Source organism: Trichophyton verrucosum (assembly GCF_000151505.1).
Source record: "Trichophyton verrucosum HKI 0517 chromosome Unknown TV-F-a-04d11.M13r1, whole genome shotgun sequence".
Classification (NCBI taxonomy): domain Eukaryota; kingdom Fungi; phylum Ascomycota; class Eurotiomycetes; order Onygenales; family Arthrodermataceae; genus Trichophyton; species Trichophyton verrucosum.
In genome coordinates, this window is record NW_003315344.1 from 59,798 (window position 1) to 82,711 (window position 22,914).

A 22,914-nucleotide genomic window follows, 5' to 3' on the forward strand; every position below is an offset into this window, starting at 1 on the left:
AACCTTCTTCAGCTGCTTTTCCCCAGTTTCGTCTCCACCGCTTCAAGTGCGTATGTGATCCTCTTCTTCAAATCGTCGACGTCCTCGAGCCCAACGCTGATCCTCACCAGATCAGACGGGACGTTCAAGGATTTGGCCTATAATAGTTACCGTCAATAATAGGAGAATAAGAATAACACAGGGTGTTTTTGCATAACTCAAACGCACCCAGTCCAGTTCCTGATAGTGTGCCAGAATAGTATACGGGCAGCTGTGACACGTTAGTTACCGTAGCTTCTCATACTTTGCACAACACACAAGACAGAACGAACCTCAGGGTGAAATTTGTCCCCAGGCTAGGCCCCTTTAGAACCGCAAGATTGTTGAAAAAGGTTGCTGCTGCCTCGGGCGTATGGAAAGTAACCGAGAACAAACCTCCATAGCCTCCGCCCTGGTTACGACATCGGTCATAGAACGCCTTGGTTGGGCTGTTCTTCGGATAGTACACATCTTTGACTATACACAAAGTTAGCAAAAAAACACTGCCCAAATCCATGCCCAAAGCAATATTGGACTTACCCAGCGGCGAAGATTCCAGCAACGAGGTCAAGGTCTCCGCTGACCTATTGATCCGCTCAACGCGGCCGACAAAGTCCCGACTGTTGCGTTCCAGGAACACCGCATCCTCGGCCCAATAGTCATCTTCGTACTCTTGGGCCAGCACCTCCTTGAGCAGCGCATAGAACTGTCCATGCGGGTTGAACACTGCACTGCCGCCCATAACGTTGCTGTCTCCGCTGAATATCTTCGTCAAGCTGCTGACCACCACATCAGCAAAGGGGAGCACATTCACATTGATGAAGTTGCCCAGCGACTCGTCCACGACGACGGCGAACTCATATTTCCTCGAAAGGGCATATATGCGTTCAAGATCCGGTGATCGCAGCAGTGGATTCCCTGGGAACTCGGTGAATAGAGCAAGATACCGCTCTCCTGACTCCAGGCGTTTCTCAAGATCATCTATCTCTTCCGTCGAACAGAGACCATAGAACAGCACCCCCGGGCCCCATTTCTCCAGGATCTTCAGCGTGTCAATGTATGGGAAGCCGAAGCAGATGCTCTTCATAGGTCCACGGGCCTTAAGCAGGAGTTGGTGCACGTTGAATATCGAGTTCATACCTGTAGGGTAGAGCATGATATGCTCCTCGTTGAGCCCCGGGATACGGGCATTTTCAGGATTATGCGAGTCTGCCTCTGTCGCTGACAATGTCCCTGCAATCCGCCGTTTGACAGCCAACTTCGCGTTGTTGGCCAGGCACATGTCCAAATTTCGACCGAACCGCTCTTCGATAAACTGGCTAAACTCCCCTTCGCCGGTAGACGTGGGCTCGGCTTGTTTAGTTGAACCATGCGATTCAACTTTCTGGTATCTCTTTGGTCCCTTATGTATGACACTGTCTGTCTTTGCACCTTTGGCTTGCCCTTGTCCCTGCGCCTGAGACTCTTCAACGAGATATCCACCTTTCAACGCTTTGAGACAAAATTCACCGCGTCGACTGGAGATTCCCGATCCACTGTGCTGCCATACCTGCTTCGAGATACTGCCATACTTTTGTGGGTAAAGCACTGCACAAAGCTCCGACGTGATACCGTTGAGCTCTGCAGGGGTAATCTGCGGCGGCATAACAAGCCTTACAATGCGTACTCCAGGCTTACCCTCTTCAGGTATCTTTGACAGGAGGAAGTCCCTACAGCATGTAGCGGTTTTAAGCGATGGGAATAGCATGGCAGCGTCTCCCTGCCGACCAAAACGGGCAATGACCTCGTTTGCAAGACATTGGATGCTCTTATGGACGAAGAATCTTGGGTATCCTGTAGTCATGGCATTGATAACCTTTGCATCCCCTTCTTCATATCCCACATTCGCTTCCCATGTTGGAAGCGATACGCTAATCGCCTATATAGATGTCAGCAGTGGTATCAGGCAACAGCTCAGGACGCTATCAGCAGCTAGCTTCGGTAAAAAAAAAATGGGGCCGACTATGAACTTCCATTGCTATAGTATATATGTATCCTATCGTAGGCTCCCATATAGTTCCAATGGATGGTTGATATTGACTCATAGGGTATCACTTACATGGGCAGTGTTCGGAGGGACTGAACCCCCAACAGGCTGGTCGACAGACATGAAAATGAAGCTCCCCGTAGCTCTGATACGTCTTCTATTCCTTGATGGAGGGTATAGAGTAATAATACTGTTGTTATGACTAGACTGTGTTCCTAGTAGGTGGCTGTCCAGGGATCATTCCTGGTAGGAGGAGGGCTTAATAGAAGAGAACAGGGGGGTTATCTGCTGCCCTTATGTATATGCTCCCACAAACAACAACAAATGTGGACATAGAACAAACCAGCCATTCAATCATAAACTCATCAGAAGAGCAAAAGATGAAATAATAACAAACAGCTTTAAATTTATATAAAATGTTGAAATGCGAAAAAAACGCCGACCTCGGCCTTTTTTGGGCCATTAGTCATATGTCACGGAATTACAATTATTACAATTGTAATTTACATAATGAACCCAATATCTGTAAATAAACCGCCAAGAATGGTAATGCGGATACATAATATTTTCTATCAAAATGTTAAAAAAATATTTCTGATAACAGTCGAAAGATCATAAGGAAGAAGCAAACACAACCAGCGGGCGCAATGTCGGGTCCTACTCTGAAGCGGAGGAAGCTGAGCTCTGGAGAGGAAGAAGACAGCGCCAACACGTCAAAGAAACCAAAGTCACCCGCTGTCCAGCGCAATGGACGGCCCAGCAACTCTGCCGCCGAGTATGCACTCGCGCGTGGGCAATTCAAGTCGAGCATGTTCAAGCTTCAGATGGACGAGCTGCTCGGTCAACTGCGCCCTGACTATGATAAACTCCTTTCCCGAGTCGAGAAGAGCTTGCGGAAGCTGAAGACCGTCATCGAAGAGATCCCAAATGGCAACCCGAAGACCCTCGCCGAAGCGAAGAAGGAATTCGAATCCTCAAAGGTTGCGATTCCGTTTCCGGAGCCTCCCCCAGCCAAGGACGTCCGATATACCTTTGAATATAGCAAGCCGGTGGATATAAACGTTGTGGGAAGCTTTGCGCTTAAGACTATGGCGAAGGGACAAGGGCCTACCTACATTGATTTAGCCGTTACATTACCCTCCACGCTGTTCCACAAGAAGGATTATACTAGCTATCGGTACTTCTACAAGAGAGCATACTACCTTGCTCGCATTGCAGCAGCCATCAAAACCGCAGAGGATGTGGACTTTTCTATCAGCTATACATACCAGGACGGAAATACCCTTCGGCCGGTCCTTTTACTACAGCCAGCAGACGGCGCAGAGGATGACTTTTCACGGTCAAATTGTGTCATTCGTATCATAACTGCAGTTGAAAAGGATACATTCGCCCTTTCTCACACTTTTCCGTCGCATAATAGCCTTCGACTCGACAGCGAAGCTGAGCATAAATCAATTGGCGCCAATTCTACGCATATTTATAACGCATCTTTGCGTTCAGAAGCCGTAGTTAGTGCATACCTGAAACTACACCACTCCGCCGGTGTCAAATGCGCTGCATTCAAAGATTCATGCATCCTGGGCCGGGCCTGGCTTCGTCAGCGAGGGTTTGGAACTTCTTTTGCTTCAGGCGGATTCGGTCACTTTGAATGGGCCACTGTCCTTGCTCTTCTCCTAGAGGGCGGTGGTCCAAATGGAAAACCTGTACTTGCTCCAAGCTACAGCAGCTATCAGATTTTCAAGGCGACTCTCCAGTTCCTCTCCGGCAAAGATCTTACGAAACCACTTCTGATGCATGCCCCAGAAGGGTTAGGTACCGTGGCTGATACTGGCTTCCCCGGTCTTTTTGATGGGAAACGAGGCTTGAACATCCTATATAAGATGACGCCTTGGTCTTATAAACTCCTCCAGCGCGAGGCTACCTTAACCCTTAAGATGCTAAATGACTCAACTCGCGATCATTTCGACAGCATTTTTATCACAAAAGTCTGTGATGCCTTCTACAGGTTCGACCAAGTCATATCCATTACGCTACCTGGACGCCGCCCACCAACAATCCAGGCAGCCGAACGACTTCAGTCCCTGCATCGAGTTTTAACAAAAGCTCTTGGGGATAGGGCCACAGCGATAGACCTCACCTCGGGTGAAGTACCGAGCTGGGCTGTCAAATCCACCTCACCACCCAAGGAGAGCAAGAAATGGACCATAATTGCTGGATTGAACCTCGATGCATCTAATCAGGGTCGCAGTATTGACCATGGGCCTTCTGTCGAAGATAAGGAAGAATCGGCTGCTTTCCGAGACTTCTGGGGTGATAAAGCCGAACTACGCCGATTCAAAGATGGCAGCATCAAGGAGAGTTTGGTGTGGTCTGATCAGGCCTCTTCTGGTACCCCTGTTCAACAAATATTGACCTATATTCTCCATCACCACTTCAAAGTCACTCCCGAGAACATTGTGTATATGGCAGCAGATATTGGCCAAGCTATCCCTGGCATATCTAATGCCTTGTCGACCACACCAGCCTCCGAACCAGTCCTGGAAGCTTTCCAGAAGCTTGAAAGGCACTTCCAGTCCGACGAGAGCCTCCCCATCGCTTTCAGTCAGCTCCTTCTAGCCACTCCCTTTATTCGATGCTCACCTGATTCACCTGGAGCTCCTATGGACGCAGTCCTTCTATTCCAATCCTCTTCCCGTTGGCCCGATGATCTAGGCTCGATTCAAATGACCAAGGTAGCTTTGCTCCTCAAAGTAGAAGAGTCAATCCGCAAAGCAGACGGCGTTATTGAAGCCAGAGTTGGGACAGAAAATAACGAGAGCAATCTACTAAATACTTCGTTCCTTGAGATCCATTATTCTCCGTTTATAATATTCCGTTTACGCATCCACCATGAACCAGAGCAGGCTATCATACAAGCCCAATTGAAGAGTAAGGATTTACCTGCAAGAAAAAAGGAGGAACTTGCTGTTGCTCTCGCCGCCTATAAGGCAACTTTCCTCCAAGCCCCTCGCCACGCCCAGGCACTCCAGAGCCTCTCAAACCGTTACCCACTACTACCTATCGCTATCAGGATGTTGAAATCTTGGATAGGCGCCCATCTTTTGGCTCCATTCGTGCGTGAAGAGCTCCTTGAGCTCCTAACGTGCCAAATATTCCTTGCCTCTTACCCTTGGGATGCCCCTTCAAACGCATTTACAGCTTTCCTTCGAACTCTACATATGCTGTCTAAGTGGGATTGGCAGCATGAGCCCCTCATAGTGGACTTTAGCGGCGAACTCGAGAGCCAGGACTTCACAGATATCCGCACCCGCTTCGAGGCATGGCGAAAGATTGACCCGGTAATGAAAAACGTTGCTCTCTTTGCTGCCTCGAATATCGACCCGGATGGTGTTACGTGGACACAGCACAGTCGTCCATCAAGAATCATAGCGTCTCGAATGGTCATGTTAGCCAAGGCTGCATCAAAACTAGTTAGAGAAAAGGGTGTGGACTTGGAAGTTGGTGAACTTTTCCGGTCCCCCTTAGATGACTACGACTTTTTGCTCCACCTAAGTCCATCATTCTTTTCGGACCGTTCAAAGAAAGCCGCCTTCAAGAATCTCCATGACTCAGCCTTGACATCTGAGTATGCCAAACACGAAATGGTTCGTGATCTCGTTGCAGAGCTCAGCAGTCTGTATGGAGAGCACATCCTGTTTTTCCGCGGCCATGCTAGTGAGAAGGTGATAGCAGGACTCTGGAATCCACAAACTACAAAAACACAGCCATTTGGTCTGAAGATTGGATTTTCATCTTACCCGAAGAAGACCCAGGATAGGGAGGAAGTAGCATTGAACAAGAGGGCAATTTTGAATGAAATTGCATCTATAGCAGGGGATATCATTTCTAAGGTACAGGTGCTCCATTGAATCGATTTTTGGTGTTTGTAGAGGGTAAAAATAGAAGATGACGATGAAATTGGTGTATATTGTGATAGAAAAAAGAGCCCTCCTTTGATGATAGCAAAAAACAAACCGGTCACATTAATTATCCATTTAATTTTTCGCATTCTCCATGCAAGTTCATGATGTTATAGATAAGAGGGTGTGTTTAAAAGAAGCCTCGTCGGCTCCCTTTATCAGACTGTGTCGAAAAAGAACAGTAACGGTCCTTGATGGATATAACTTCGTATGTTCCCTCATCTGAAGCTTTGATAGTTTTCGTGTGCTCATGAGATATGTCATTCTTAGTGTCGAGAATGACACGCTTCTTGCCCTTGCCGTCATTCGAGCTGCGGGTATAACTAGAGAAGTATCCGTCAGTATATGAAGTGTTGGTATTGAAAGCTTAGGATTAACTTACGTGAATTCGAAGGGAGGAGTTCCCCAGAACTCAAACATGATCTCCGCTTCACCACCTTCGGGTATGTCGACAACAGACACACCCCCACGGCTGATCCTGACGCTGGGCATCTGGTGTATCACTTTGGTGATATTCTTATGAACTCGACACCTTCCACTAGCTCCATCACTGACTGATGTGATCTTGAATTCACCAGGCATTTCCGCAATACGTCGGAAGGTCGTGGCCTGGCTCTTCGCCTTTCTGGCCACACCATCGAAGGTGTAGTAGATTTCAAACGGCGCATGGCCGGAAAGGGAGAAGGATATTCTCTCGCCGACACAGTAATCCTCTCGTGATTCAAGAGGAATAATGGTTGGCACGTCAGAAATGGATACTCTGACTGATGATCCATCGAATTCGGTCGCCCTTTGGCAGCCACGTGAATCTCTGACTTTGCGGATGCTTATGACATGCTGTCCAAGATCAAGGTACTGGCGAGGAACAGGCAGTGCATATCGGTTTGAATTGATGTTGGGAATAGAAAGAAGTTCCGGCTTCGCGCTTGAATGATGTTTGACAGCAAGTTCAAGCGTGAACGGGGGTATACCTTCAAGTATGATCGGGATTGTCTCATCTTCCTGTTCTTCCTCCTTGCAAAATCCGTACACTTTGCTAGGAGACTCAAACCGAGCTGATGGACGGGGATTCACCTTCTGGGTTACAATAATAGGATCCTTTGCTTTCTTTTCAGGGCTATAGAGATTATCTCCAATTTCCAGGAACTTATAGGTGTAATTTCCAGCCATAGTAGTCCGCATTGGTATAGAGGCAGAGTTAAGGGCAGCAGTGAGACTTCTCATGCGGGAAGTTGGGTTCGAATTTCCAGCCTTATAGCTCTCTTCGTACCGAACTGTGTATGGACGGTTGCCACCAAATTTCAGCTCTAGAGAGTTCACGTCACCTTCACATACTTCATCCTTTGCAATAATAGTCTGAGGCCCCAGTTTGACACCATCAACCTCAGTGATCTTGGGCCGGGCAATCCAGGAAACTTCAAAAATATGTGCTTTCTCATCAACTGATCCAGGGCAAGTCGCATCCGACAGACCAATGATCTCATACTGTCCTTGATCTGTTACTCTAAGGACGCTGTTTGCATTCCAAAAGGTTTTCTCCACAGGGCCGGCAGTGGGATCGAGCTTGTTCTGGTACTTCACTTTCCATGGAGCTTCACCTTCCAGTCTTAAAGGAAGATCTACCGCCTTGCCCTCCAAGGCCAGAATAGTTCGTTTCTGGTCTATCTGGCCAAATCCAACGCGCGGTCTTTTCGGTCTGGCTTCAATTCGAATCTCCTCCTTCAGGGCTCTCTTGCAGTTCGATCTGTCTTTAACGCTGGTGAGACCAACAGTGTAGACACCACCATTAACAAGGTCTGCCGTGGAAAGAGACGCAACATCGGTATCACTCTTCAGTTCATGCTTCTTCCTCTTTCCGTTATGTACCACCTCGTAGTTCAAAATCCATGGCGGTTCTCCAACAAACATCACGTCCATTGAAACGGGTTCGCCGAAGCAGGCTTTGCGGCTTGTGAGGGGTCCGACAAATTGCGCAGAGGCAGGAGGTTTCACATCCTGCTCTAGGGCTGGTACGCTGTCTTTCAATGAACGAGCCTCGTATATGCGATCAGATATATCCAGGAATCTATATCTGTAGTGCCCTTCCTCTGCAGGCTTCAAATCAAGTTGTCCGTGCAGGCCATTGATGGTGTGCACCCTGGTTTGTACGCCCTTAGAGTGTTCTATGGAATACCTGACCCTGAATGGTGGCGTTCCGATCAAATCGAGGTACACCAGAAGACCAACGGAGTTGTTAGCGCAGGTATCATAAATCTTTTCATGGCGGATAGCTAACTGCGGCTCAGCTGGATTGTGGAGGTAGCAGGACGACGGCTCAAAGACTTCACCCCGACAGTATGGACTGGAGATACCAGTAATACTGTACCAGCCAGAAGCCTTGATTCTAGGCTTACTGTTGGCATTTTTGAATTCATATTCATGAACAGATGTAGGCTCCCTTTTATCACCATCCTCTCCAGACTCAGAAAATGAGTAGCTGAGAGTGAAAGGGAAATCCTTATTCTGTCCATACCCGGTATCGTGGAAATGAACTGGGAGGTCAATTGACTCTCCTTTGGCGATTTGGAGGTATGTTTGCGTGTCACAGCCGGACAGGGATACCCGAGGCAGTTCATGAACGAAGAATTGTTGAGATTGCGGATGATGCTGAGACCAAAGACCCTCATCAACATCTGGGTTTTTGGTATAGTTGACAACATTCCCACAACCATCGTGGATTTCCTCAATAGCATAAGTCCATTCCCCGAATGCAGTTAGGGATTCGTTCAGAGGAACTTCCACCTTCTGTTGGCGAGCCCAGCTAAATTTGGCCAGGACTGGATTAGTTGGCTCCTCCTCCGGCTCTGGCAGCTTCTGGTGACCTTCTGGCTGAATGCTTTGGAAGGAGATCCCTTGGTCAACGTCGTTGACGGTGCGACTGTATTTTATCTTGAACGGCGGAGTTCCATGCATTGACATAGTGAGATCGGATAGTGCCCCTCTGCACTTGTGGCCCCCGCGAGTCAACATCGAGGCTTTGGGGCAGTTGACAACGAGAGTATCCATGGAACGATGATGAACAGCAAGCTTGGACTCATCCACCACTTTTTTGATCTGATAAACACCGGTCTTGCGCACGGGGTAGAGAAGATCCAGCCATTCTCGTTGTTCTGATTTTGGATAGTTTTGGCTGGCCTGGCGTCTGAGGGTCTTGGCCTGTTTCTCAGGGATAACAATCGTTTCGTTTGCACCAGTTTCGAGATCAAAGCGCAGAAGTTCTATGAGGATAGGGTTGGTTTGGTTCACTCGGATGGGGAGGTTGACAGAGGAATGCGCATGGCCGAGACACAACGGAACCTTGTCTGGGTTCAGAACGGCAGAACTAAAAGAAAGTTAAGTCAGCAACTGTATATAGAGCGAGAGTGCCGGGCACAGTCATACCCTTCCGGCAAGATATGGACGATATGTTTGCCTAGAATTAATGACGAGTTGTGTAGGATGTCATAAGGTTTAACGCGTTGTCCGGAGATCGAAAGCTCTCTGTCATAGGCCATTTTGAACAAAGAAACGACCCAGGCTTCCATCGGTAACTGTTTTGTCATTCGTCAGTATACTCCAGACCAATCGATGATATGCTTGTCTGACGTACCGGAATCTTAAACATCAAAAACACGTTAATCACCACATGAACCAGGAATATCGCTAACGTGGTTGAAAACGCCCACTCTAACCACGGGATCCGCAGCACAGGCAGCCCAAACAGATATGTAGCATCTATGAGCAGCCATTTCAAAAACAGCCATGTAGCATCCCCCTCATCCGTAGACGTCCAGTATTCGTAAAACCGCCATGCATTCAACGCAGCGTAAAACGCAACAACGTAGAGTCGCTGTGCAGGCGCATCGACAATGTGAAACGGTATCAGAGGCCTATCCTGGGGCTGGGCGGCATTGGCAGACCTCACAACAGCGCTGGCGCTGGCGAAGTTGATCTTGCTTCCCCGGCCAAAGGGGACGGGCGTAACGGCTGGGTCATGGTAGCCGGTGGACGTTCGAGGGGTCCGTGGTTCGGAGCGAGGTGTTCGAGGGAAAGCCGAACGTAGTCGGGGAGTGTCACTCATTGCATTATGGTCTCTGCAGGGCCTCCTTTGATATGGTGTTTCGTTTGCTGGTGAGGCCGGTTAGAGGTCGAGACGCGTGCCAGGTACCATCCAGGCGACCGTCAGGTGGTATCTACCGCCGACTCCGGTATAAGTTCCGCCACCGTATCTCGTCTGGTAGATCTCTTTAAGGCAGTAGATAGTGCTAATGAGCGTCGCAGGTGGGCGTGTTTCTCGTCAGACCCTCGTCTTCGCTTCGGCGTCGTCGTCTTCGTCTGGCTCGCTTGAAGCTGTGTTGATGCTTGGAAGTAATTTTTTACTTTTTATTTTTCTGCAGCCCCGATTAGGTTTAGCGCGGTCACGGGCTAAAGTTTCCTCCGCGAAAGCTTCAAAAACAACCTTGAGAGGAGAACGAAGAAAGGGAGAGAGAGCAGAGAGTGTGAGAGCTGGCAGATGCGAGATGGGAGCGCCGAAGAAGACAGCTACTCTGGACGAAGGGCGAGATAAGGGTGGGAGGGTGAGGATGGCTGGTGGTCAGAAGAAAGACGCCGCGGAGGACGGGTTGACGCCTCTGACCAGCGAGGAAAGGGACAGCTGGAACGGCTTCTGTGAGATTGAGAACGAGCCAGTACGTCTATGCGGTGGTTGATAGATAAGCTAGAGAGTGGCTAACCCGGCTGCAGGCATTATTCAATGCCATACTAAAGGACATCGGCGTCAAGGGGGTCAAGGTGCAGGAAGTGGTGTCGCTGGACGAGGAGATGCTAGCCTTCTTGCCGTGTGTTTATACCCCTGAGCTACCTAGTAGTTGAGGTACCTAGTTACTTATGTAGAACCACTGCTGACAACATGGATATAGGAAACCCATTTACGGTCTGATCTTTCTCTTCCGCTGGAGAGAAGACGATCCTCACAAGCAAGAACAGAGCTGCCCTGAGTCACTATGGTTTGCCAATCAGGTAAATAGATATACAAGGTGCCACACATTCCATGATAACGGTAGAGCTAATGAAGTAGACGGTGGAAAATGCATGTGCCACCGTGGCGTTGCTCAATATAATCTACAACATCGAAGTTATCGAGATGGGAGAGGAGCTGAAGTCGTTCCGGGAGTTTACCAAAGACCTCAGTCCCGCCATGCGAGGCTATGCGATTGGCAACTTTGAATTTGTCAAAAAGGTGCACAACTCGTTTGCCAGGTAGGTTGTCTGTAAGCAGGCATGACAGGAACACAACTGCATCTGCTGACCAGTACAGGAAAATGGACATTCTCAGCGCAGACATGCTGCTCAAGAACCAGCAGAAGTGGAAGGCCCGAGGAAACCAAGAGCTAGACGAGTCCGAGGCCGGGTTTCATTTCATCGCATTTGTCAAGGCCAAGGAGAGGGTATGGAAATTTGACGGTCTAGAACGACAACCCCAGAGTCTCGGTATGTCATCGGGCACCAGTCCTATCCAGAAACTCCATGTTTCTTGCCTTGCAACAATCGTAATCTAACTACTTGCAGGAAAATGCGTGGAGGAAGACTGGCTTGGACTGGCAACGAAAGAGATCCAGACGAAGATGGCAGAGTACGAAGAGGGAGATATCGAGTTTTCCATCCTAAGCCTGTCCAAGGACCCGATGACCGGATACCTTGCCGACCTGGCATCCAACGTCAAGGCTCTCCAGCACCTTAACAGCCGCTTAGCCGGGTTCGGAGAAAACTGCGACGAGGCAGACCCTGAAAACGCCGTGCTGTGCGGCCCAGACGCGCAGTACGGGCTGACCCCGGCTATGCTCGAGCTCGCATTGGTGCCCAGCGAGCTAGCAGAGACAGCCGAGAACGGCAACGAAGCACACGACCTCGACTCGCTTGCGCGCCAACGCCAGGCCCTCGTCGAGCAGCAACGCCTCCTCCGCACGCAGATAACGGACGAGCAGAACAGCAGACAAATCGAGCTCAACTACGCCCGCCGCCGCCGCTTCGACTACTGCGCGGCCGTCAACCGGTGGAGTCGCATTCTCGTCCGCAAGCGCAAATGCGAAGAGCTGCTTAGCTAAGAGATTACTTAATGCCGTGATTAGTAAGTCCTGACAGGGATCAGCTGACCAGTCCGTGCTTTGTCGCCCCTTTTTTTGCTTTTTCCGTTTCTGGTAATTTTTTATTATTTTTTTTTCCTTGTGATGTCAAAAAAAATTGCTTATTAACTTCGTCTTTCCCACCAGGATATTAAGAGACGCGAGATATAAAGACTTGAAGATAGAAACCGACCAGCCTGACGAGCAGAAAGATACCGATGAGCGTGTTGACAAGGTGCTGTCAAGATGAAGTTCGCCCACAGTTACGTGAGCACCCTCGAGAATGAGGGCTTCCCTTCGCAATGGGTGAGGTCGGCCATCTCGTACCGCCAGCTGAAGAAGTGCATCAAGCGGGTGCAGAGCGAGCTGCTGTCGCTGGGACTCAGTCCAGATGTGCTCAACCGCTTCTGGCTGACTGAGGACGGCAGCCTGGCCGATGGCGAGGGAGATGGCAGGTTGGCCCGTGTGGGATTTGCATATTCGCTCAGGGGTATGTGTATACTCCCCCCCCCTGTTTAGAGCATGGGCGATCTCTCTCCTTCCCTTGTTTTTTATGCTTCACACAAGCTTGTACTTATACAGGACAACAGAATGTAAATCTTCCTCCTCCCTGCGCCCCGTTCTGACGTTCGCCATGGGCCCGGACGATAAGCCCCCCCGCGAACTACTTAGTTATCCCGCCATCGCACAAACGGACAGCAGCAGTATCAGGTCCAACAGCACGAGCAGCAGCACCAGCAGCAGTGGCGGAAATAATCCCTGTACCGGTGAATCCGAGAGCTCCTGCACCACGAAAACCGACGCGGACGGGCCCTATCAGTCGATCGAGATCCCCCTCTCCTCCGACTCAGAGTTCTTCCGTCTGCTCAAAGTTGGTCTCTCCAACCTGGAGGACCTACAAGCGCACGAAAAGAAGGACCTTGACAGCCAGGTTGCCCTGCTTCGCGAAAGTATTGTCGAAGTCACAAGCCCGGCGACTCCTACCAAAAAGGCCGATCAAGTTGCCATCTATGCCTGGCGCGAAGTCTTCCGCATCTACATGGAGATGCAGGTCTTCTTCTCCACAGGCGAAGCAGACTCCGGCGAGCGGTCGTCAGAGGTTGCCCGCCAGCGCCTCGAAGCCTTCCAGAAGCAGCTGGTCAAGCAGCAGCACGCCAAGAAGCTTGGGCGCAACGGCCGGCGCGCCCTTGAGATGTTTATGCATATCAACCTCGCGGTGCTGCAGAATCTCAAGTTTCAGGAAATCAATGGCATGGCACTGAGCAAGATCCTGAAGAAGTTCGACAAGCAAACCGCGCTTCACGCGCGATCCGCCTTTACTAAAACAGGACCGTTTTCCGCCAGCAGTCTCTCAAGGTCTGTCTGCCAGGCGATCTCTGAGCAGATATTAGTAGTTGTGCCGCAGCTGGACGACTATCTTTGCCCAGTCTGTTTCACTATCTCCTTCAAGCCGGTCAGGCTGAGATGCTCCCACGTTTTCTGCATTCGGTGCCTAGTCGTCATGCAACGCCAGCAACAGAACCACTGTCCCATGTGCCGAGCCGAGGTTGTCATGGAGGCAACAAGCAGTAGGTCTTCACCTTTGCCTTTGTACATCCCTAGCATATATGTTGCCGTCTTAAAACATACAGTAATCCTAACAACGTCATGTAGAAAACCTAGACCAAAAGCTGTTGACCTTCCTGCAGTCATCCTTTCCCAAGGAAACCAAAACAAAGCAGAGGGAGAACGAGCGAGCCGCAATGGTAGATGTCTACGGCGAGCCTACCGACGTATGCAACATGATGTAACGTGGTCCAAGAAACCTCACCGTCTCCCGTTTCAATATGCCATCTACCCCTGGCGATAGCGAGACTGCTCGTTGTCCCTGCAGAAAGAAAAAGACATCCGGATTACTTATACTTAATGGCGTGCCGCGTATATGTACGGGGAGCATCCGCACTCCCACAGCACGTTATTTACGGAGTACTTATCTTAGTATATGTATGCAGCCGGTAGCATGGCGGATGTGAAGGATGGACTTCCGGGTCGGCAAGCCTTCTCGGTTGCGCTCGTCGGCCCTACATGATGTCTCATCGGTCCATTGAACTAACCCACAGATCTTATGCCTATCATGATCAGGCTTCCCCAAATTTCTTCTGACAAAACGACCCCAGGTCCCACCGGAAGCCCACAATCCTATCGAATTTGACAGGGGAGCCAAGGATGGACTATTTATGCATAAGGCGACGTAAACTAAGCACGCCAGCGCCAACATGATACCAAAACACACCCTGTTCATGAAATGTCTTATTTGCTGGATCTATACCTTGTCGAAAAAAAAATTCTGGACAGGGGGAATTCTCAACTCTCCAAACCTGACGGAATGACGAAAAAAAATTCAAAATAGCGGTGGGAAAGGGGGTCGTCTCTTGCGCCCTTCAGCAAAATATCAGCCAGATAAGAAAAAAATATGCGTCTCCGGCCGCATCCACTAGGTTTTGTCTTCGGACCTTTGGGATGAGCTGATGATTCCTGACCCCGGGAGTTAATCAGACGCCTTCGACCGAGAGGCGAAAAGCTGAAAGTGAAAGCCCCCTACTTCCACTGTCTCGTTAGGAGCATACTCCATGGGGTACTTCATAGCGAGGATGACCCCAGCAGCTTCGTACGGAAGCCTCATTTTTTTTTCTCTGGGAATGAACAGAAGACTCTGCGTCTGCTTCTCCTTCTTCCGTCTGGCTTCTCCCTCCCGTCCGTCTTCCCCGGGCCGCTGGAATGGGGACGCACAGCAAATGGTCCCTCCGCATTGCGACTGGCATCATCCTCGTCTGGCCAGGGGTATGCTGTAACTAGTCGCCAGACCCCAGCTCGCCATGGGCGCACTACCGCTGTTTAATGGCGATATGCCGGCCGGCGAGAACACTACGGAGTACTATGCCCACTTTTTATGTGTATATTTAGACGAGATAGCTGTATAGCGACTCTCAATAATTAACTAGTTAATCTAATAAATACCATGCCTGCTATTGCCTCCGAGACACGAATGGCAGCGTCCATCAGCCCGTATTTTCCGCAGGCCTTACCTTGGACACGGAGTCATGCGCCAACGCTCCGTGAAGCCACGGCCAGGGATGTAGTTAGCTAGGTACTTTTGAGTAAACCCGGTCGCAGTAGCTAGCTGGTACTGCTACCTGTGCTCGACCATGCATGCTGAAGTAAGAAGACGGCGGGGTGAGCATCTCCATCGTCTCCATCCATCTATGAAGCTGCGGGTGGTCGACGGAGCAGTATAAATATAGGGAGGCTCGCCTGGAATAACACTTTATCTCCATCACATCGCCATCCTCCATCTACAACCTTTACCACCTACCATCCACCCATCACTATCGCCATCGCCATCAACAACAAGAAGCAGTCTATCACTCTAGCTAGAAGCTGAGGATAGTGACCATGCCGGGCATCCTGCTCAGCCAGTTCCCAGACGAAATCCTGCACAGCATCCTCACCTACACGCCGCCGTCCGCCGCCATCGCCCTCGAGCAGACCTCCAAGCGCTTCTCACACATCACCAACGCCCCCCTGCTATGGGCCGGCTACTGCAAAGCCTCGTTTCGCTTCTGGGATAAGCGTCATGACATCACCGACAAGTTTGCCAGGCCGGCAAAGAGCGTGCAGTGGAAAGAATTGTACAAGCTGAGGCATCAGATCGACCGCGCGACAACGGAGATACTGGACAGCATCCTCGCCAGCCAGACAGGACGCATAGAGAAGATTCACCGCATCGTCAGCTTTGGCTATGATGCGAAGGATACGCTGATCAGGCACGCTGATGCTCCTCAGGACCTTGAAGACTACTTGGCTAGGAGGTACGTGGTCTATAGGTTGACCCTCCTACCTATGGGATAATATCAAGACTAACGAACGGGGATATAGATACTACAGCAATGCTATACTCGGCTGTCTGCATCGAACGCTGGCCATTCCCACCTGGAACAGGCTCAGGAACGGCGAGGACGTGTCTCTCGAACACGCTCTGGGAGCTTTTGACATGTTCATCCTCGACTCTGGCACCGGAGACTTTGACGACGTACGTTCATCAGTATACAATAACTATCTTCTACAGGACGAGCTAACAGGAGTAGATATCACGGAGCTTGGACAACATAGTTGGACGGATGAAACGCCAGTACCCTAATATCCTCGAGTACACGCCCCGAGAGCGAGCCATAATGACAGCAGAGTACCTCCGAGAAAACAATCTCACTGGGATCGAGTCTGGCAGGGAGTTTTACAACATTGAGCACAACTTCCTGGGTGCTGCTCTGACCAGCGAACGGCACAATTCACTGCCTCTGATCTCGGCGGCTATATACTGCTACGTTGCTCAGAGACTCGGCCTCGATGCCCATCCCTGTGGCTTCCCCTTCCACGTTCACGTTATCATCCGCCCAGAGCCCAATCACGACCTTGCTGGCAATCGGCTGCCAGACGGGGAAGAGGGCGACTTCATGTACATGGACCCCTTCCGCTCGACCAGCGAGACTCCCGTATCCGAGCTACAGAGCCAGCTGAACTTCCTTGGAGCCCTCACCTTGTCGCAGTCAACATTCCTTCGCGAGTCATTCACCGCTGAGATCGTGCTTCGATGCGGCAAGAACATCCTCAACTCCGTCCTGCAAACACCACATTTCCGTCAGACGTCACTTGACATTGTTAATGTCAAGTATGCTGCCCTTTGGGCATCCATGCTCTTTGCCAAATACGCAAATCCCGATCGACAGAACATCCCCCAGGGCCCTGAGCGCCGACGAGCCGAACATCTGCCTCTACGCCGCCACCTGCCATCGCTGATGGAGCACTTTGCTACGGATTTCCCAGCGGACGTGTATCTCATCGAGCAGTATCTGATTCCGCTGTTCCAGAGTTTGCCTGAATATGAGCATCTACGCGAGAGCGTCAGCGTGATGAAAGCTAGTGACGAGATACCAAAGCAGGTCCGGCGAAGGAGCTCAGCCAACGGCAACGTCAAGTACAAGGTCGGCCAGCTCTTCCGTCACAAACGGTATGAGTACATCGGCCTAATTACCGGCTGGGACCCTGAGTGTGGTGCTGGCGAGCAGTGGATGGAGCGCATGGGAGTGGACCGTCTCCATGCCGGACGCCATCAGTCTTTCTACCACGTCTTGTAAGCTTTTCATATCTATTTTTTCCCCTGAAAAAAATGCGAAAACAATACTAACGACTTCTAGGGTGGAAGATAAAAGCGTCCGCTATGTCGCGGAAGAAAACATCGAAATATGCGAGCTCGAGGCTTCCGAAGTGCCGGATGCTTTCTTCAGCTTTGCCGGCAAATTCTTTAAGCGATGGGACATTGAAACCCGCCGCTTCGTGAGCAACATCCGTGATGAATACCCCGACGACTAGTCAGCTCAATATCATCCCGCTTGCATCGGCTTCTTTTCAATATCAAAAAAAAAAAAAAAAAAAAAGAAAGAGAGAGAGAAAGAATAAAAAAGAAAAAAAGAAAAAAAAGGAATAAAACGCATCAAAACTACAAAAACATTATCGAAAAACGAAACGTTAACGAAGAAACGACAGCTTATGATCTCTCCTTATTATCATTTAGTGCTCTGGGTTTGGGCATGTTTACTTCCGGGCTACGGATTGCTTGCTTGCTTGTGGTTCTTTATTCTTTTGGGACATGAATTTGGGAACGAAAGGGGCGTTGATATTTCTACCATACCATACCACACTCTCCTCTCTGTATAATTCTTATTATTATCTTTGCTCATTCTGCAGCTTTTTCCCCGTTCCACGCTCGCTCCTTGTTTCGGGGTCTACCCTATTCTTTATTTTTTTTTTTTTTTTTTTTTTGTTGAGCTAACTCCCGAAATCATTGAATACCACCCGTCGCTTGAAAGCCGCGACTTCATCCTCGCCTAATGAATATAATTTGCCTTGCTCCAGCTGGTTAAGGATTGGTGCATCCCAGGTCTGCTGCAACGTCTTTATCAAGTTCAGGACCTCTCCTTCAAACTCGAACGGGGGGTTCTCGTAGATGATCCTTTTCAACTGCTCGCCATAGTCTTCATCCGCATCACCATCATCATCATCATCATCATTGCCCTCGGCGGCATCGTCAACATTCGGACAAAGAGATAGCCGATGCCGATCCCTTGTCTCCGCCCAGCTGTGGTCATCATCTTGGTTCCCCCATGCGAATGTCTCGTCGAGGACCTCCCTCCCCACCCGACCATATAGTAAGCCCTGCTCTATAGCAGCATGTAGCATAAACAAGACAGCAACGGTGCAGATATCATCACTGACGGATTCAGGGGCTGAGTCGCAGAGCTCCATCAGCTCCGGCAGGATATCACACAGCGTGACAGACGCTTCAATGTCAAACTGGTAGTCCTCCGTCTCCTTGACAGCCATATGGTCAAGCAACGTCCGCCGATTCTCATCTATCTGCGAGGCTGATATGGGTTGGACATGTTCAAATGCCCGATCCAGCTCCTCTGCAGGAGTAGTCTCCTGGAAGCTGTTCTCCTCGAGCCATCGTCTGGCCCTCTCACGGCTTTTCTTGCGTTGAGCAGCCAGAGCCGCGCGAGACGGCAGGTAAGCCGTCCGCTTGAACCGTCTGAAGAAGAGGTTTGAGAAGTTGAGTGTCTTTATCTTGAATTTGATGTCGTCCGAGAGCGTTTCTCCGGGGTTGTTCGTCTTGAACAGGTGCAACGTAGCTAGTTACACCACGGTCAGCTTTGAAACCCAAGTAGATATATGACCTGTTTGAAACTAGACTCACCCTCTGCTATCTCAAGCCACCTGTCACAGCCGTGGGTGCCCTCCTGCTGCTGCTCTGCGCCCTGTCTGTCCGCGATGCGCTCGTGCAGGATGGATGTGAGGGCTGCGCAGACGATGTAGTCGAGGATCATCAGGTCCACGTCCCGTCTCGTCTCTTCGTCGCAAACATCGCCCTCGTTGCAGCCCAGCAGAGGCGCGCCCGCCCGTCTCCAGGCATTCGTCTGCTGCATGATGCTGTTGTGCTGGAGAGATGTCATCGCTGCCTGGCCCAGTTGTCAATATGCTGGTATGGAACTAGGTAGTAGTGAAGTAGTGAAGTAAGGTTATGAGTTTATATCCCAAGCTTTAGTTACCCCTATATTTCATCTCTCTCACTTCCAACCTCACCTCGCCCTCCCTCCCGACCTCACCACCCCCTTTAATACCCCGATGCCTCCCTCCCGCCAGCGATAACTGATGCCTCATCTCCATCGCTCCGATGTAATCAATAGTTATATGCACGAACCAATTGTTGGCTCCACGAAAAAAGGTTGAACGGCTAACCTGCAGCAGCGGGCCTCCAGCTTTCCCCGGCGCCAATGGCAGCGTCCTGCGCCCGCACCACGGGAGCATCCTGAGCAGAGGCCGTCAGAGCGCTGCGACGAAGCTCGAGGTTCAGAGCAGGCCAGGCCAGTTGCCAACTCCGCGTCTCGTGAGGATTTTCAGTGCTTTTTCTTCCCGTCTCTCCTGGGCTCTCCCTCTGCGCTCGGCTGCTCGATCAAAAACCGCTTCTAACACGTACGATTTGGCTACTTACAGGTTGCTTTTTTCCTCCTGCCTCCTTTTTTGCTTTTACGGAGCTTGCCATCTTCAACGCTGACTGCTGCCACATGCAGTTCGAATCGCCATCCTCTCCGTTCGCCTCCTTCGTCTTGGTCGTCTTCTTCTTCGTCGTCTTTCCCGTACGCCCTCGAGAAAGTCGCGACTCGTCACGTGATGCTCTTCCCGCTCCAAAAAATTTTATATCGAAGGAAATTCTGAGAAATCAGAAAAAAAAGAGAGACAACAGCAAGACACACGCGCGCGGCGCTCGATATCGGTGGACGAGTAGATTCATCTCGCGCGCTAGTGGTGGCGGATGATATCACGATAACCAAACACCCCCGCCACGAAAAGAAAAAAGGGGTGGTTGTTTTTTTTTTTTTTTTGGAATCAACCTTTTTTTGCTACTGATGGGTCAGGGCCAGTCCTCCTCCCGTCAGGGTGCCGCAGATGAAGCTCACGATGCTTTCGAGAGAGACTTTTACGCAATCTTAGGGGTGGAACGGGATGCCACAGCTGAAGAGTATGCATTTTCCTATTTCAGCTAGTCGCAGACTTGTGACTATTTATCTGGGCCTCCTTCATGTTGTGGTTTAGTTTTGGCTAACTATTATTGCTATTACTATTATTGCTTGGTCTAGGATAAAGAAAGCATATCGACGAAAAGCACTCGAGCTACACCCGGACAAGAACTATGGAAACGTCGAGGAGGCGACAGCACTCTTTGCGGAGGTGCAGTCGGCGTATGAGATCCTTTCAGATCCCCAAGAACGCGCCTGGTATGACTCGCATAAGGATGCAGGCGGCACCGGTGGTGATGCGGGCGTGCAGGGGCCAGAAAACTCGCGGTTTACGGCGGCCGCCGATGTCATGTCGCTAATCATGAAGTTCAATCCTCGCATGGAGTTTTCGGACGCGCCCACTGGCTTCTTTGGGGGCCTCAATGATACCTTCAGCCGGCTGGCCAGCGAAGAGCTTGTAGCATGCCGGCTGGACGATCTAGAACCCATCCACTACCCCTCTTTTGGCCGTAAAGATGATGCCCCTGACTCCGTGCGCAGGTTCTACGCTGCCTGGAGCAGTTTCGCCACGAGAAAGTCCTACGCGTGGAAGGACGTGTACAAGTACTCTGAGGCGCCTGACCGCCGTGTACGACGGTTGATGGAGAAGGAAAACCGTCGTCTACGCGAGGATGGTATTAGGGATTTCAACGACGCCGTCCGCTCGCTGGTTGCATTTGTACGCAAACGAGACCCCCGCTACAAGGCTACCGTCCAGAGCGAGGCGGACCGCCAACGGATCCTCCGTGAGTCCGCGGCCGCCCAAGCTGCCCGTTCCCGTCGGGCTAATGAGGCTAAACTGCGGGACTTTACACTCCCTGAGTGGGCTCAGTCGACAGAAGCTGAAGAGGAGCTATTCCCGAGCGAGACCGAGTCTGAGCAGAACCACTTTGAGTGCGTGATATGTAACAAGAATTTCAAGAGCGAGAAGCAGTTCGAGGCCCATGAACGGAGCAAGAAGCACGTCAAGGCAGTCAAGCAGCTGCAGCGTGAGATGAAGCTGGAAGATAAGCACCTCAACCTGGACGCGGTGGAGCCCGGGGAGATGGAGCCAATGTCTGATTCCAATCATGGGCACGAGCATGAGAATAATAATGAACCTGAGCTGACGGGGACCCAAACCCCAGCATCAAAACAGGAACTAAGCAACGCTGACCCTGCTGACTATTCTTCGGACAGAAGTGAATCCCCTGAGCCATCGTCGGAGGCTAGGGCCGATCAACCACATCCCCCTGTGGGTCAAGGTACAGACGATCTAGACGGCGACGAGGTAGACGAGGAGGAGATCCGAAAACATGTCCTTGGTGACGGCCAGGGCATAGATCCCATTACAGAAAAACTATCCTCGCTCTCCACCGGCCAAGCTGAAGCCCAGGACGAGGACGAGGACGAGGACGAGGAAGAAGAAATCGTCCTCCCGGCCAAGAAGCCAGGCAAGGCCAAGCAGAAACGCGCCAAGAAGGCCGCTGCTGCCCAGGCGTTGGGAGCAGAGCAGTTTGTCTGCGCCGTCTGCCGGGCGTCTTTTACGTCCAGGAGTAAGCTGTTCACTCATCTGAGGGAAGAGGGCCATGCTCAGGCCCCCGTAAGCCAGAAGCAGCAGCAGGCAGCGAAGAAGAAGAAGAGGTGATTCTTCTCTTCTATGACTATGATTATATACTCCTTTTCTAGTGGCTATAATCATGTTTGATGACTTGACGTATATATCTATGTTACGCAGCGACTAAATTAGACAATGACTGTTATCTCTTGGTTTAAACTATTGGCGGAGTAGACGTAGATATCGTGTTTATATCGCAGTGTAGTTAGGCACCTTGTGAGCATGCATCCAGGGGTATTGCACGTAGCTATCAACGCGTACGGCTACAGTTGGAAGTATCGCAACGCCGACATCCTATGTTCAACATGACCAGATAACCGTTTAAATCATCTCCTACGGTGTTGATAACCTATAGACTGCTGTAGTTTGTATATTTTCCCCCGTGGACCGCGTATACTTGAGGGGTGTGGTTTTGTTTACCTGTCGTCCCTGCTCTGATTTCGGGCAAAACAGCGTCGGCATCCACCAACCCCGCGAACTATGTAGATATATATGATCTAGAATGTAGAGTGCAGTTGTTTAGAAGGAATGAGACAGGTTTTCGCGTGCAATATGGCCTGGTGGTGATGGTGTTGCGGTTTTCATCGGTTTTCGTGTGATTTTGGATATTTTTATTTCAAAAGTTGATTTTTTTATTTTTTGACAGAAAACATACAAATTGATATATTGAACACAACTGCATCGACGGCTCGGATAAGTAAGATATACGTATAAGTAGATATATGGACTATATAAGATGGAAATATTCATATTCAAGCATAAAAATAGTGATATCCAAGTGAAATAGCAGTATTCATACATGTGTTGTCGTGGACGTATATTGATATAGTGAAGCCGTGACTGACCAATAACACGTATACTGACAGATATAATGCATGTTTATTGCATGCCTACGACGACACAGATAGAGAATGAAAGTACAACTATTACAAGGTGAAATCAACTGTAACCGCGTTGAATTGATTATGTATGTTTTTTGGGTGAATATCGACAGCTACCACAACCAGCCGGCCTCTATTACATCTGG

General features: G+C 50.2%; 8 protein-coding genes across 8 annotated transcripts; 5 read left to right on the top strand and 3 right to left on the bottom strand.

The window, feature by feature from the left end:
* Window positions 1–8: 8 nt before the first annotated feature.
* On the bottom strand, window positions 9–2,167 carry TRV_05515 (uncharacterized protein; the record flags this gene model as incomplete). Its single annotated transcript, XM_003020351.1, has 3 exons — window positions 9–137; window positions 284–1,936; window positions 2,117–2,167. The coding sequence occupies 3 exons, from the start codon at window positions 2,165–2,167 to the stop codon at window positions 9–11; spliced, it is 1,833 nt and encodes a 610-aa protein (XP_003020397.1).
* Window positions 2,168–2,691: 524 nt separating this feature from the next.
* TRV_05516 (pre-rRNA processing protein Utp22) lies at window positions 2,692–5,952 on the top strand (the record flags this gene model as incomplete). The annotated part of the gene is made up of 1 exon (XM_003020352.1): window positions 2,692–5,952. One exon carries the CDS (start codon window positions 2,692–2,694, stop codon window positions 5,950–5,952), a length of 3,261 nt encoding a protein of 1,086 aa, XP_003020398.1.
* Window positions 5,953–6,133: 181 nt separating this feature from the next.
* TRV_05517 (uncharacterized protein) lies at window positions 6,134–10,102 on the bottom strand (the record flags this gene model as incomplete). The annotated part of the gene is made up of 4 exons (XM_003020353.1): window positions 6,134–6,326; window positions 6,386–9,364; window positions 9,424–9,572; window positions 9,632–10,102. The coding sequence occupies 4 exons, from the start codon at window positions 10,100–10,102 to the stop codon at window positions 6,134–6,136; spliced, it is 3,792 nt and encodes a 1,263-aa protein (XP_003020399.1).
* A 187-nt stretch (window positions 10,103–10,289) lies between these two features.
* On the top strand, window positions 10,290–12,125 carry TRV_05518 (ubiquitin C-terminal hydrolase 37; the record flags this gene model as incomplete). The annotated part of the gene is given in 6 exon segments (XM_003020354.1): window positions 10,290–10,709; window positions 10,765–10,859; window positions 10,941–11,040; window positions 11,099–11,280; window positions 11,300–11,511; window positions 11,590–12,125. The coding sequence occupies 6 exon segments, from the start codon at window positions 10,290–10,292 to the stop codon at window positions 12,123–12,125; spliced, it is 1,545 nt and encodes a 514-aa protein (XP_003020400.1).
* Window positions 12,126–12,389: 264 nt separating this feature from the next.
* TRV_05519 (uncharacterized protein) lies at window positions 12,390–13,933 on the top strand (the record flags this gene model as incomplete). Its single annotated transcript, XM_003020355.1, has 3 exons — window positions 12,390–12,633; window positions 12,734–13,711; window positions 13,797–13,933. The coding sequence occupies 3 exons, from the start codon at window positions 12,390–12,392 to the stop codon at window positions 13,931–13,933; spliced, it is 1,359 nt and encodes a 452-aa protein (XP_003020401.1).
* A 1,642-nt stretch (window positions 13,934–15,575) lies between these two features.
* TRV_05520 (uncharacterized protein) lies at window positions 15,576–17,549 on the top strand (the record flags this gene model as incomplete). Its single annotated transcript, XM_003020356.1, has 4 exons — window positions 15,576–15,991; window positions 16,059–16,212; window positions 16,268–17,310; window positions 17,375–17,549. 4 exons carry the CDS (start codon window positions 15,576–15,578, stop codon window positions 17,547–17,549), a joined length of 1,788 nt encoding a protein of 595 aa, XP_003020402.1.
* Window positions 17,550–18,005: 456 nt separating this feature from the next.
* TRV_05521 (uncharacterized protein) lies at window positions 18,006–19,186 on the bottom strand (the record flags this gene model as incomplete). The annotated part of the gene is made up of 2 exons (XM_003020357.1): window positions 18,006–18,865; window positions 18,931–19,186. The coding sequence occupies 2 exons, from the start codon at window positions 19,184–19,186 to the stop codon at window positions 18,006–18,008; spliced, it is 1,116 nt and encodes a 371-aa protein (XP_003020403.1).
* Window positions 19,187–20,140: 954 nt separating this feature from the next.
* TRV_05522 (C2H2 finger domain protein, putative) lies at window positions 20,141–21,917 on the top strand (the record flags this gene model as incomplete). The annotated part of the gene is made up of 2 exons (XM_003020358.1): window positions 20,141–20,253; window positions 20,372–21,917. The coding sequence occupies 2 exons, from the start codon at window positions 20,141–20,143 to the stop codon at window positions 21,915–21,917; spliced, it is 1,659 nt and encodes a 552-aa protein (XP_003020404.1).
* Between the last annotated feature and the right edge of the window lie 997 nt (window positions 21,918–22,914).